We start from the raw sequence: 14,013 nt of genomic DNA on the forward strand, positions 1-14,013 counted from the left end.
TTTCTTTCTTTCACCCTTGAACGAAGAGTTCGAGGTATACGATTTTGCGAGCAGCTGTGATATCATCGAAAAGGAAACTTCTCTCTACAATTCTCTCTCTCTCTCTTTCTCTCTCTTTCTCTATATTCTCGTCTCTGTTATAGTCCAGAACTTCAACAGCCGACGTTGCTGAAACCGATGGCGAGAACTTTTGGAAGGGTTCAGGAAGCGACTTAGGGCTTCGCAAAGGGTTGAAAGAAGGAAAGAGAGAAGAATCTGGAAGCTAAGAAAGGGTTGAAAGCATGATGCATATACATTCGAGTTTGTATTCGCTTCGAGATGCTTTCTATCTTTATCTTTATCTCTATCTTTATCTCTATCTCTATCTCTATCTCTATCTTTTCTCTCTCTCTCTCTCTCTCTCTCTCTCTCTCTCTCTCTCTCTCTCTCTCTCTCTCTCTCTCTCTCTCTCAATGTTTTTCACGTTTCTTTCCTTGTTATTCTCTTTATTTATTTTTTTTTCTGCACTTTATTGGTCGAATACAGTCGTAAACGTTACAATAGGCAATTCTTTTTTTTCTTTTTCTTTCTTTTTTTTTTTTTTCTTTCCATCGGCAATATAATCGATGCTTCTCTATATACATCTATATACAATGCTCCCTTATCGAAGACGCATGGAACACGAATGAATTTTTCTTCTGAAAAATCATTAAACGTTCGAATTCCGTGATCGATACGCTTCTTATTTCTGTCCCTAAACATTGATATACAAATTGATAAAAAAAAAGGATATATAGGGATAGGACAACACGTGATTGAAAGCGACTGCAACGAATGTAGAAAGTTTCTTATTGATTTTTCGTATGATTTCCTTTTCTTTTTTCTCTCCTTTTTTAAAAATTGTTATACTCCGATTCGTAGAGTATTTTTATTTCTTTAATTATATCATTTTATATCGAAAACATTCATTAAATCATGTAATTACGTTGAATGCCATATTGATTTTATATAAATATATAGAGATATGTATGTATAATGTCTAATTCTTTTTTTTTCCTTTTTTTTTTTTTTTAATTTTGTTTATGGAAATAAAAACACTGGAAAATGTATTATCATCTTTTTCAGACTACACACATTTTAATTTTTTTATTATTACATTCTCGGAAATGTCTGGAAATTGGACAGACAATTATCACTTACGGTACTCAACGTGTTAAAAATGCGTTAAAAAAGCATGATCGATTGTTTTATATCCTAAATGTCCTTCTCTTCGTTCCTGGTTTCCTTTGAAGACGAGAGGGCAGCTTTAAAGTGATAAAAGGTTCAAGTCGAGTCGAAAGCTTCTTTGTTTTTTTTGGTTTCTTCTTTTTTTTTTTGCTTTTTTTTTCTTTTCTTTATCGGACCATCTAGAAACTCGAATTTTCCATGGCTCAGCGAATCATCGTAGACGTTTTATCGATTTTACGAACGAATGATATATCGTTTCTTTGAAAATGACGACAAGAATGCAACGATGAGGCAGGACGATGTGAATCCTATAGGGAGACTAGAAAACGTATAACTCGCGTCTTTATTCGTAAGCTGAGAAAGTTTTTGCTATTCTTCTTTCTCTCTTCTTTCGAAATACGCCCTATCATATATTTTTATGGAGCTTAAACGTCTATACATACCATTACATTTATAAATCGTCTCGATATGGATAAAGTTAGGACCCAGGTAGAAAAATTGTCGAACGTTTCGCGATTAATAAATTCGAAATTCGACGTGTCAACTCGTGTACATTCGAGAATCTCGAAAAACTCGTGACTTTGTTTGCTCCCAGGTCCGAAGATAAAAGTTACGCGCTGTATATTTTTTTTCCCTCTACCATCTTTGATCCGTCGACAGAAAATCTTACGCACGTACTCGATATAAAAAATGAAAGAAGAAAAAAGAAAAGAGAAGAAAAAAGAAAAGATGATAAGAGAACATCGATCTTGAAGAACACATCGAAGGTCCGAAAAAGTTTTCGTGCGATTTCTCTTTCGAGAGAAATAATGTAGCGAGTCAAGTTGAATCCTCCGAGGAATCATTTCGGTTTATCAGCCACAGTTAGCTTCGCAGAAGCTTTCTTCGATGATACTCTCGAGCGTTTGGATCTGTGTAGAACCCTCCGAATCCTTGGTGCCACGCTCGAAGATGCTGTAAGAAACGGTCGAGGCCATTTCTTGGAACAAGCTTTTCTTCAAAACATTTAGGTACCCCTAGCTTTGGACTATATCGCCAAGGTAATCGTCGTGAGGTGCCAATAAGTGTCGAGGTACGTCCAAAGCAGTATGTAGAGTGACTGTGACACCACGATTAAGGCTGACGGCTGGATAGAAGACACCATAGAGATCACGGAAAGCCACACCACCCTGGGCTTGATCATTCACGAAGAAACGTAATGTATGGGTAGTCTCTAGGTCCAAGAGAACACCTACGGTCGAGCCTTGTTGCACACCACCCTCCGTTCTCTGAGCGTGACCACCACCATGCATGAACCAGGATCGTTGACGGTCTATGTACATGCTCCAACCCTTGTCGTCTTTACCTGTGAACACCACAAATCGATGCTCCTATGTGTGGGATTTCGAATCGGTTGCTAATCAGACAGTATCGACCGTAGATCGTGTTTTATGTATATATGTATACTCGGTGAGTTCGATTAAATGTTTGCTGTCTGGTTGAAAATTCGAAATATAGCAAATTTAATGAACAAGTTGAACGGCTCAACGATTATATGTCCCGATCAATAGAATAGGATATAAGAGCTTGAAATTGAAGATTATTGAATAATTTTATTTATTTGTCTTCACTGTAATTCACGTTTTATATCATTTAATCGGTTCAAAATTATTTTTAGTATTTCGATTGATTGTATAGGCTGAATCAGGTACATCGAATTAAACTGTTCTGTTGAGATTATATAAATAATATACTATGGCAAAATTGCAGACATTTTTGTAAACTACGTGACAATATCTTTGTGAAATGAAATGAAATTCCTAAAATTTTCATACAATTTACATGGTTAATCCTATTTTATTAAAAAAAAAGAATACTATACGGGGAATCTTGAAATGATGAGCTTACCAAGCATTTGATCACGTGCGACGTCAGCTCTAGCGATGCCGAAGGCAGGATCGGTGTCACTGTGATATCGATCGATGGTCAGCTCCCAGTAATGCACGCCTCTAGAAAATCCAACGCTAGAGAGGACCACACGATGCTCGTAACCCTCGCAGGATGCGCTCATTGCATCCTCGGAAATCGAAACTTCCTGCGGTATCCCAGTAGCACCGGTTGCCCACGAGAACCACGCCACTGTTTCAATTGAATTTTGTTATCTTTCGATTTTACTGTTATTTTTTTTTTTTTACTAACATTTCTTTTTTTTAGACAAATGTTTAAATAAAACTCTCTCTTTCTGTTTGAAACATTTTTCTTTCATTTTTAAATTGATTGAATCTTTAATACTTTAATAGCAGATTTGTAGTAAAATCTAAGACGTTGTTTACATTTATTTACACGACAAATAATCATTTTTAAAGACACCTAATCGTTATTAATAGCAAGCATAATTAATCGTTCGATTTCAACAAACCCGCATATAGGTGTACTTCGAACACGTTAAAATCTATCGTTCTAAAGAGGACTAGCAATTCTCATGGAGCATTATGCTAACACTTCTAATCGTTAAGTATGAAGGGCACCGTATGCGGGTAGCTTTTGTGGTATTATTCCAATAAAAAACCATTTTTTCCTTTCTCACTCGTTTCTCTCTCTTTACATTCATAATGTAAGAAAATCTAGCCAATTTTTAACTCGAAAATCAAACAAAAAGAAATTTCTTATGAAAAAAAATTGTATCGATTTAAAAGAAATAGGAAAAAAGAATTAAAAAAAGAAAGTATAGAACTGCGGGGAAAATTAATCTACCTGTAGTCCCGAGTACGATCAGAAAAAGCTTTATCATCGTGAAATAATAAAAAAGTTATTTTCAGAAAGATAAAAGATACAAACAGAAAGAGAAGAAGACAAAGAGAGAGAGAGAGAGAGAGACGGGGAAGAGAGAGAAAATAAAAGAAGCAGACACGCGACTTCGTTTCCGCGCGTAAAAGCGTAGACATAAAACGACAGATTAATATCGGATCTGTCATCGGCAATGCGTGGCCTCTCTCCGATCATTTGATCTACTCGTTGAAAACACGTCAGTCCGAGCTGCCAATTTCAATCGTTCATCTTCCACTCGATACCAACGTCGATTTTCCACTCGAATCCTTGCCACGAAGGAAGGTAAAAAAAAAGAAGTGAAAAAAGTCTAGAAGTGAGGCGGATAGTGGGGGTGGTCGAACAGAACGAAAGAGTGAAAGAGAAAGAGAAAAACACACACACACACAGAGAAAGAGAGAGAGAGAGAGAGAGAGAGAGAGAGAGAGAGAGAGAGAGAGCGGGTTGTACGAACTCACCCTCCGCGGTCTGAAGGCCGATCAGCTCGGAGTATTCGCCCTCTCCGGCGCTGTTGAATGCCCTCACCCTAGCGTTGTACAGCGAGTTGAAGTGCAGCCCGTCGACAGTGCAGATGGTCTCTCGTCCGCAGTACACCTCCTGCGCATTTCGAAATTCATGCGGTTAGCATCAACAAGAAACGGAAATCTCGACTACTCCTACCGAAAGGGAAGAAAAGGAAAGGAGAAACCGAGAGAAACGGATCATGGAAATGTTCATTTCAATAGAGTTTCGTTATTTTAACATTTGTAACATGAAAATAAAAATACTATTCTATATCGATCTTATTCAAATCGGTGATTGTATTTTTATAATCAAATAATCCACAACTGCTTATCGTACATATATGTGATAAGAATTGCAGATTAATAAACAGATTTAATAATCGGAGTTTTAAAAGAGATGTTGAGTCACGTTCTTTTTTTTTTTTTTTAAACATTAATAATGTTATGTACATTATAATTGGTATGTACATATGAAGGCGTGTATTTTATACGTGTATTTTCAAATATATGAACGTACTTTTTAAAATATCACATGTGCAAAGAGAAAGAAGATAACAAAGTTGTTCTTTTTCATGATCGAAAGATCTCACAAAATAGATCTCGACGTTAAAGAAGAATAAAAGTCGATCGCTAATCACGTACTCGTACGACAATGTAACCGAGTGAGATAATTAGCGCCTCCAGGATCAGTTCGGATCGCGGAACGGCTTGTAAACGATAGAAAGCTTACATTTTTGCGCTCTGATTAATAACGCGTCGCTTGGACCATTATATCGTACTGCTCGTTAGCGTACCAAAGCAATATCGCGCGTATAAATCTTTCTCCTAGATTCATCCACCTTCTCAATTCTCTTTTCTCACTCCTTCTTTCCTTCCTTTTTTCCATTCCACCCCTTCTTCGTTCTTCTACCTTCTCCTTCGAGACTTCTTCGCGTCTACACCATCGCGATCGTCTCGCTTTTAATATTTAAATCGAGCTCGTTTCTCGTCACGATGTCTCTTCTTTCTCATGGTTTCTCGCTTTCCACTTTTCTCTTCTTCTTCTTCTTCTTCTTCTTCTTCTTTTTCTTCGTCGACGACCAGTTTTACCCCATCCCTATTTCACCCCCGGTTTCTTCGAACCGTTCTCTTCTTTACCTTAAAGATATCCGTCGTCGAGCCAGGAAAGAATTCCACCAACGCCTCGGACGAAGATTTTCAACAGAATTTTACGCGACACTTTGAATTTTCTGCTCGGTGTATATGTGTGCATGTATGAGTGAGTCAATGTGTGAGAGGAAGAAAGAAAGAGAAAGAGAGGAAGAAAGAGATAAAGAAGGATGGAAGAAGGTCGTGGAATCGGCGGATAAGCCGGCGAAATTGAGTTTCGGATCGTTGTTGCTTTTTCGTTAGGATTCGCGGGAAGCATCGTAAAAGGAAAGTTCTGTTCCGTAAAAAGGATCTCTTTCTCTCTTTCTCTTTCTTATCTGATTCGTAGAACGAAAAAGAACACCTATTTATTTTTCCGTGTCAACGAACAAACGAGCTTTCTGACAAGTTCTTTTGATTCATTTGAGCATGGAGACGTTATCGTTCACGAAAGAAGACGTACTCGAAATCTTATTGTCTTTCAATCGATGCTTCTTTTACCTCTTATTTAATTCTTTCTTTTTATCTTTTACATGGAGTATACAAGTGTATATCTATGTATATCGTTTGTAATTATATTGGATATATTATATTATAGTTCAAAGTTCACAAATGACTAAGAAATTTTAATAAATAGAAATTATTAATTAGAAATGATTCTACAAATTTAAAAATATTAGAAAAATTAGAATATGTATATATGTATTTTTTATTTCACGGTTAATCGAAGAAATTTTACGATTATTCAAGGATATCCATCTACGTTTACTATCTTTATTTGGATTTTTACGATACACGAAAGACATTTCAACGTTCGCTACTATAAATTAATCGTATCTCGATCGCGTTCTAATATTTCGTAACACGGTAGACAAGTACATAGGCGACTGTCACGATTTCATAAATCGCTTCTTGGAACGAGTCATTAAATCAATGATTTTTAATATTGAAAGTAAGAACGTATGAATTATCATTGCCTTTCGAAAATATGATTCCCTTCATATTTATGATCGATAAAATATGGATGTAGAAAAGATTTTAATATTTTTACAAAAATAAAAAATATTATATTTTACGAGCTCATTAATTTTATAATTATTATAGAACTATCTCATTGGAATAATTATAAAACTATCTATTTTTGATATATATAATTTACAATTTTCGTAATAAACAAGAGAAGATTTATATATTAGTATAATTAAATTTTCTTTAGTATGTAAGTATCTACTTCAATATTAAAACCACCTCTATGAAATTTTTTCAAATACAAACGAAAGATCGACAAAAAACGAAGAATAAAGCGAAGTTTTATAATCAATGCCATTTCATCGATATTCATTCCGGCTTTCGAGCACAAGTATGGTATTATCAAATTATTGTTTCAACTTAATATTTCTCCAGTTTGTCAGACAAAAAGCGTCAAATAATTTATAGAATCGTTTCAATCACAAATTTGTCGTCGATCGTCATTCGAATCTTGCAATAGGTTACTGGAAAACTTTCTCTTTAAAAAGAGGAAAACTAAAAAAAAAAAAAAAAAATGAAAAGAAAAAGAAAAAAGAAAAAAAAAGAAAGAAAAAAAAGGCGAACGAGCGTAAAGAAAAAAAGGGAGAACTGATAAAGGGTAATATCCTCTTATGATTGATATCTCGATCGCATATTCATGATGTTTATTTTTCAAAAGGAATAAAATGTAAATAAGATCTCTTTTTCCGGAATGTGGCTATTACGAAAAACGAATGACGATTATTGATTCTTAAAGGAGAGACTGAGATTTAAGTGATTGTATGTATTACTATACATAAAACGAGCGATATAATTAATCTCGATTGCGGAAGCAGGAGAGAGAGAGAGAGAGAGAGAGAGAGAGAGAATAAGAGGAGGAAGAGGAGAAAGAGAAAGAAGAAAAGAGGTACTTGGAATCGATAGTGATGTCGTGCTCGACATAGTTCAGGCACGTACTTCTCGTATTGGCCGGAAGACTCGACTTCGGGTTAATGCGCGAGAGAGTCTCGGTGAGATCAGGAAGTATTAAAAGCCATTAAGTGGGTAGTAAATAATGGTTAGTTCGTAGAAAAGCCTCCCACACTTCTTTCCCTTCTTCCTTCTTTTTCTTCTTTTTCTTCTTCTTCTACTCTCTTGTGTTTCTTTTGCTCCGCTCATAGCATTATCATTAATAACATTAATAAAAAGCAATCGATAACTTCCAAGCTTTCTTTCCTTCATTAAAATTTCTTTCTTTCTCTTCCACGTTTTTCTTTCTCATTTTTTTTTTCTTTCTCTTTTATTTTCTTCCTCTTTTTATTGCTTATATATTTCGTTTCCTTTCTAGTATTGTTATTAACAACATTAATCGACAAATTTTAAATCTAAGATTTTTTGTCACATTTTTCAGTATCTCTTTTTATTCTCTCTTTCTCTCTCTCTCTCTCTCTCTCTCTCTCTCTCTCTCTTTCTATCTGTGTCTCTTTCTCTCTCTCTCTCTCTCTCTCTCTCTTTCCGTCTCTCTCTTCTAGATTTATATTTTTCTTTTGATTTCTTTATTTCTCTTTTTATTTTTTTGTAATTAGTCCAGCTAAAAGTAAAAGTTTTCCACGTCCGTACTCTCGCCAACGTCCTCTTTGATAATTCACGCGTGAGAAGTTAAGAATTTTATTCGTAACTTTTCCCCGGTACACCAAAGTTGGTAGAAATCTTGTTAGGCAAATAACGAGGTATATTGTAATTAACGTCGAACACGTTAATTATTACGTCGAAACGAGCACGCCCTCCGATGAATTTCGCTGTTAAATTCGAAATACGAGCGAAACAAACGACGATCCTCTATCGTGTCCTCTCTCACCTCCGCCACCAACTGCTGTTCAATTATCTTCCAATTACACGCGAGTTAATATTGAACTTGAATTGAAATATAGAAGCGCGTACGTGACCGATCGATCGCACGTATAACGCGCATTATTATCGCCGAATTCGAATGTTACACTAGAAAATTTATAAACGATCTATCGGTTAGTATAACGAGACGTATAACTATTAAACAATAAACCGTATGTATCCATGATTATAAAAATAGCAAGTCCAAAATTTAAAGTAAGTCCTGAAGACAAAAAACTATGTGACTAATTATAATTAATTATGAGTTAAATTTCATAATAACAAGCATTCAATTGCAAATAATCAACCCTCTATGGGCCGAACTTCTTTTTATGATGGGAAATTTATACTGACACAATTACACTGTACTAAATATAATTTGTACGTGGTAAACATTAAGTTTCAGAGACGAACAAATAATGCCATGGCAAAAAGATTAAATATAACTTAAAAAAATGCATGTACATAAGAGCATATATCTTACAAGTTACATGACTTATTATAGAAGATTAATAACACTTATTATCAATCTATACTTGATACAGCAAGATATACTCGTAATGGATAAATTTTATCTAAAAGAATAAGAACTCTTTATTCCAATAGTTTCTTACTTTAAAATAGTTACTTTATTTTTTTATTTCTTTATTCTTCTTTCGTTTTTCTTTTTTATAAAAATCCTGACCGAACTACTCGATATCGAGGTCTATCTTGATACGATACTTTTCTCTTTACTTTTGCTATTTCTCGAAAGCACGTGATCGATGAGCTTTGGTCACGTAGCTACTTCTTGTCTCGTCTCGAGAACTTGGAGATCGAAGAAAGAGAAATAGAGATAGAGATAGAGAAGTTTGAAGACGATAGGAAGACGGTAAGACGTCTCCTGGGGATCAGAGAGTAGATGATGGCAATGGTAGTGGTGGTGATGGTAGTATACTCACCCTAAACTCTCCTCCACAGCCGTCATCAAGTTCGAGAAGGTAACCTTCGATGGCTGGACCTCTTTGACCAGCACAACCCATAACTCCGTGTCCAGGAGGTGGCTGCCAAGCGACGGTAACGCTGTTGTTTTCCGCACTGCATTCCTCCGGAATCAATAAAGGTGCTCCAGGTGCTAGAAACATTTACATTTTCGATCGTTGATATTCGATGGTATAAAATATTAATAAATTTTAAATATATTAAATGAGAATAAACTTGTTGAAAGTTAATTCTAATTGTAATACTAACATTATTATCCTTGTATACTTATATCGTATATTTAGAAAGAACCTTATACGTTTACAACATTTTCATTGATAATAAATCTGAACATCTATTACATCTTTTATACTATTATATCTTTGATCTTTTCATTGAGCTAGATTCTAGTCGTTAACTTTTAATATAAATTATACTCTTGGATTTTTAACGATACAACTAAATATTAAATAGACAGATTCTGGGCCTTCAATTATTCAAATTAATGTAATTTATTTTAAACGTATACGATATTTTCTTCTTTGCTATGAAATATTCAAACTTAAACGAGGTTTTTCTATATTCAGCGTCCTTTTCCTAAGTATCTAATATGCTTTGAAATTTATAAGAATAAAATAAAACGTATTACTGAACATGGGTCACTAGTTTTTTAATTCTGTTAATCAATTTCTCGATAAACGTAGTTATTCGAGTTCTCGCAAAGTCCAGAAAAGCTTTGCTAAATACTCACACATAAACTCGATAGCTACTGATAAATCGAGAAACTATTTTCTCGACATGCTGTCTCGTTGCTTCTCGTGAAGTTATTTCAAAAGCGTTTGGGTAACTTCAATGAGAGAGAGAGAGAGAGAGGAGAGAGAGAGAGAAAGAAAGAGATGGAAAGAGAAGGATTGGCCACTAACCGACTTCGTGTCCGCTTTTGCTCGACCGTTTCGAATTTGTGGGTTGTACCGATTCGATCGAGAAGCAAATGGAAGAGAGAGAGAGAATACCGGTCTTGTATACGTGAGTGTGAGAGAGAGACAAAATAAAAGGTAGAAACGGGTCAGTGGTCAACGACAATCGTTGCCACAGAGAAAATGGATTCGTTCTGCATCGTGAAAACGTGTATGTCCGTGTGAACGTACATACGTCGGATTAAAGCAATTCTCAAAGTTAACTCAATGCTTTAAATGGCTTTACTTGCGGTATGAATTCTTGATCAATCTTTTCTCTCTTTCCATTTGACTCTTTCTCTTCCTATTTCACTCTTCATTCCATTTCATTTATATTACCGTTCGTTATTAATCGTTCTATTTATTCCAAGTACTTACGTATATTGGTAACGACGCTATAAATTTTGGATATTCATAGTATTTCTATGTTTTAAAAGTCGAAATTATTTTCAAAGTCTTTTCATTGATCCCGAAGAAAATCTGACGAAATTTAAACGAAAAAGACTGTAAATATAATCATAAAGAATTTTTACAAATGTTAAGAAATATAATTTTAATGAAAATCTTTTTTGAAGATTATAATTAGACGTCAAAGTTAACAGGAAATTAATTTTACTACGACGAACTAATCTATGACATTGATCTATCCTCGGGAATAGTTGTTTTGTTCTTCGTCAAGGATAACCTTCGTAAAGGTCTTACCGTTGCGTTATATTATGAAATTAGAGTAATGGAAAGGTCGTGAATTATGTATGTATATATGTACATGCATATAGGTTGCTGTTAGCATCCTATAGATCTTACACTTGGGATTAATTTCGCTTTACGAAAGATGAATCAAAGTTTCTAAATATGCGTCTATGCAAATAGTTTTCCTTTTTTCTCTTAATAAACGATCAACTGAGTTTAATCTTTAATGGAAAAAATTGACCATATTCAATCATTGCTAATTAATAAATTCAAGAAATTAATAGATTTATTATGTGAACCTTATTAATGGACTTAACAATAAAAATAATTGAACTAATATATAGATTTGATCGAAAATAAAAACTTTATTTAAGTGATGATACCGGAAATGATTTTTAATTGTTACACTCGTTTCTATACGCATTGATACTAACAGAAAATAAACGATATATAATAAATCTGTATTAATAATATCATCATAAAATCAAATTCGAATTTATGCATATACGAATTTAAAAGCGGTAAAATATCTTTGTTGTTTTCGAAGTAATCTTTCAAATGAATCTTTAAAAAAAAAAAAATGTGACGTGGCAATAGAGATAACCAGGAAAAATGTAGGAATAGTCTGTATTAGTGGGCGTGGCTTATCGCGTGGCGTAAAAGCTCGTAAGCCGATGTCGATTTTCGATGGAGCACCAAACTCGGATTGTAAATTCTTTTCACTGCTGCGGCTGTCCGACTATATCGTCGGCATTACTACTGAGCCGGGATTTTGTCGGTAGTACGGATTTTACGACGGACGAACTCGCTTTTGGGGGAAGGTCGAAACGAAAGGGTGTGTTGGAAAGAGAAGGGGTAATCAGAGATAATCGATCGTGTACAATCGGCCACAGAGACCACCAAAAATGCAGAGAAGAGACCAAGAGAGAAGAAGGGCAGGAATATGAATGGAAAGCTGATTTCCACAATTGACTCATCAGCCCATCGATAATGCTGCCTCTTCAAATAGTATCCAATACGGAAAGGTATTACAAATTTTTAATAATAATTATAATGTATTACGATGTTGGAAGATTTATAATTTTCGTAGAAATAATATCTGATATTTATTTAGAAATTACAACGTAATTATTTTCCCATCAAATGTTGAAAAGAATAGTGGATCTTCGGTATGACGTTCTACTTTTTATCTGAAAATATTTCAGATAAAATATAATCGTTTGAATTCCTTTGTAAGTAAATCTCTTTATTTTAAATTATTTTATTAACAATACAACTACGTCTATGGTTTTAATGAATTTATTTCGTTTTCCACTTTACCATAATCCATTACGAAACATAAAAAAATACAATAATTGTTTTATGGTATTGCGCAACGCATATAATTAATGTTCAACGAAACATGAAAGAAAAGAAAAAGGAAAAACCCATAGAACAAAGGATAGGTTTTAACGAAACAATTCCAACAACCAGTCAGGTCTTTCTCTTCAAGGGAGGAATATTTACTATGGTAGTATACCCAAGCGTAAGTCGAAATGTCGAGAAATCGAGATGGCAAAAGTTTTACGCCCGTATCAGCGTAATTTATCGCGAGCTCTACCAGCGATACAGTATCGATAACCGATACCTAGCGAGAGACGGTCGATGTTTCTTCTTAAAAAAAAAAAGAAAAAAAAGAAAAAAGAAAAGAGGAAAGCGAGAGAAAGAGAGGGAGAGAGAGGGAGAGAGAGAGAGAGAGAGAGAAAGAGAGAAAGAGAAAGGAGAGAGAAAGCGAGAGAAAGGAAAAAGTAAGAGAAAAATGAGAATAAAGAAGAAAAAAGAATAGAAGAAGAAAGAGAGGAACCGACATAAAAAGAGAAAGAAAAGGCATCCAGAAAAACTGCGATGGCGTTCGAATTTTTTCTTTTCCATCTTCGATAAATGTATTATATTTTGCACAAGCAATAAGTATTTTGCAATTTATATAGTGTCTTTATAATCTAATTTTTTCGTCTCTAAGAAAACTATATATGTATATATATATATATTTTACGAAATTTATAATAGGTAAAATATGTACTAAGCAAATATTAATTAATACAACATTATGATTTAAAGTAATAATTATATATATATATATATATTTTGCTACGATAAAATGAAGTATATAAAAAAAAGTATACACACTTATTATTGTTTATCTTTGTTTTACTTAAAGTTACACATTATAGAAAGTGCAAACGTTTGTGGATAATAAAGTGTTCAATGAGAAAGAAAAAGATAGCATGGAATAGTCGAACTATCTATTATGCAAACTACATTTTGTTTCTATTCTCTTTCTCAATCTTTTTAAACGAATGCATCGATAGCCAAAAGCGTAATAAATGAAATAAAATTGTACAACGTGCCAGTTAGCCAGACGTTTAATAATACATGCGTTTGTGTCCGTTTTCCTTTCGCCCTCCTATTCAATTCCCTCTCTTCTCTTTCTACCCCTTTTACTCGTAACTATAGTACTCTTTTCTCATCTCTACAGTTGCTGACCAGTCGTGATAATCCTGTTTTCCACCTACAAACGAGTATTAAAGTGGATTCACGCAGAAGCGACAGGAAAAAACTAAATCTCGATCGTCAGATTGTACGATTTATTTTTTCTTTTTCTTTTCTATTGCTTATTCGTTCTTCGATCTTTGAAGGTCAAACATCGTTATGGTTTTCAGATTGAAAAAGATATCGGATTAATATTTACAAGTATGATTTCAAAGTATATTACTGATATCGGTGGAAGAAAAATAAAATACAATATTGAAATTAAAATAAGTAAAATAAATTAAAATAATACTTTTTAAAATAATTTGATATTTGCAGAATGTGAAAAAATAACAACAGAGGATTACAATCTTTTTTTT

General features: G+C 34.1%; 1 protein-coding gene across 2 annotated transcripts in view; it reads right to left on the reverse strand.

Annotated features, from left to right (window-relative positions):
- Positions 1 to 468: 468 nt before the first annotated feature.
- The window catches only part of LOC122633699 (E3 ubiquitin-protein ligase TRIM9), a 95,567-nt gene continuing 82,022 nt past the window's right edge, over positions 469 to 14,013 (reverse strand). For both annotated transcript variants that reach the window (XM_043821953.1, XM_043821943.1), the window contains 4 exons: positions 9,461 to 9,633; positions 4,470 to 4,608; positions 3,094 to 3,324; positions 469 to 2,551 (listed from right to left, as the gene is read on the reverse strand). In XM_043821953.1, the coding sequence (XP_043677888.1) occupies positions 2,223 to 2,551; positions 3,094 to 3,324; positions 4,470 to 4,608; positions 9,461 to 9,633 (872 nt within the window). In that variant the 3' untranslated portion in view covers positions 469 to 2,222. The remainder of the gene's footprint in view (positions 2,552 to 3,093; positions 3,325 to 4,469; positions 4,609 to 9,460; positions 9,634 to 14,013) is intronic.

Source organism: Vespula pensylvanica, chromosome 1 (assembly GCF_014466175.1).
Source record: "Vespula pensylvanica isolate Volc-1 chromosome 1, ASM1446617v1, whole genome shotgun sequence".
NCBI classification, from domain to species: Eukaryota; Metazoa; Arthropoda; class Insecta; order Hymenoptera; family Vespidae; genus Vespula; species Vespula pensylvanica.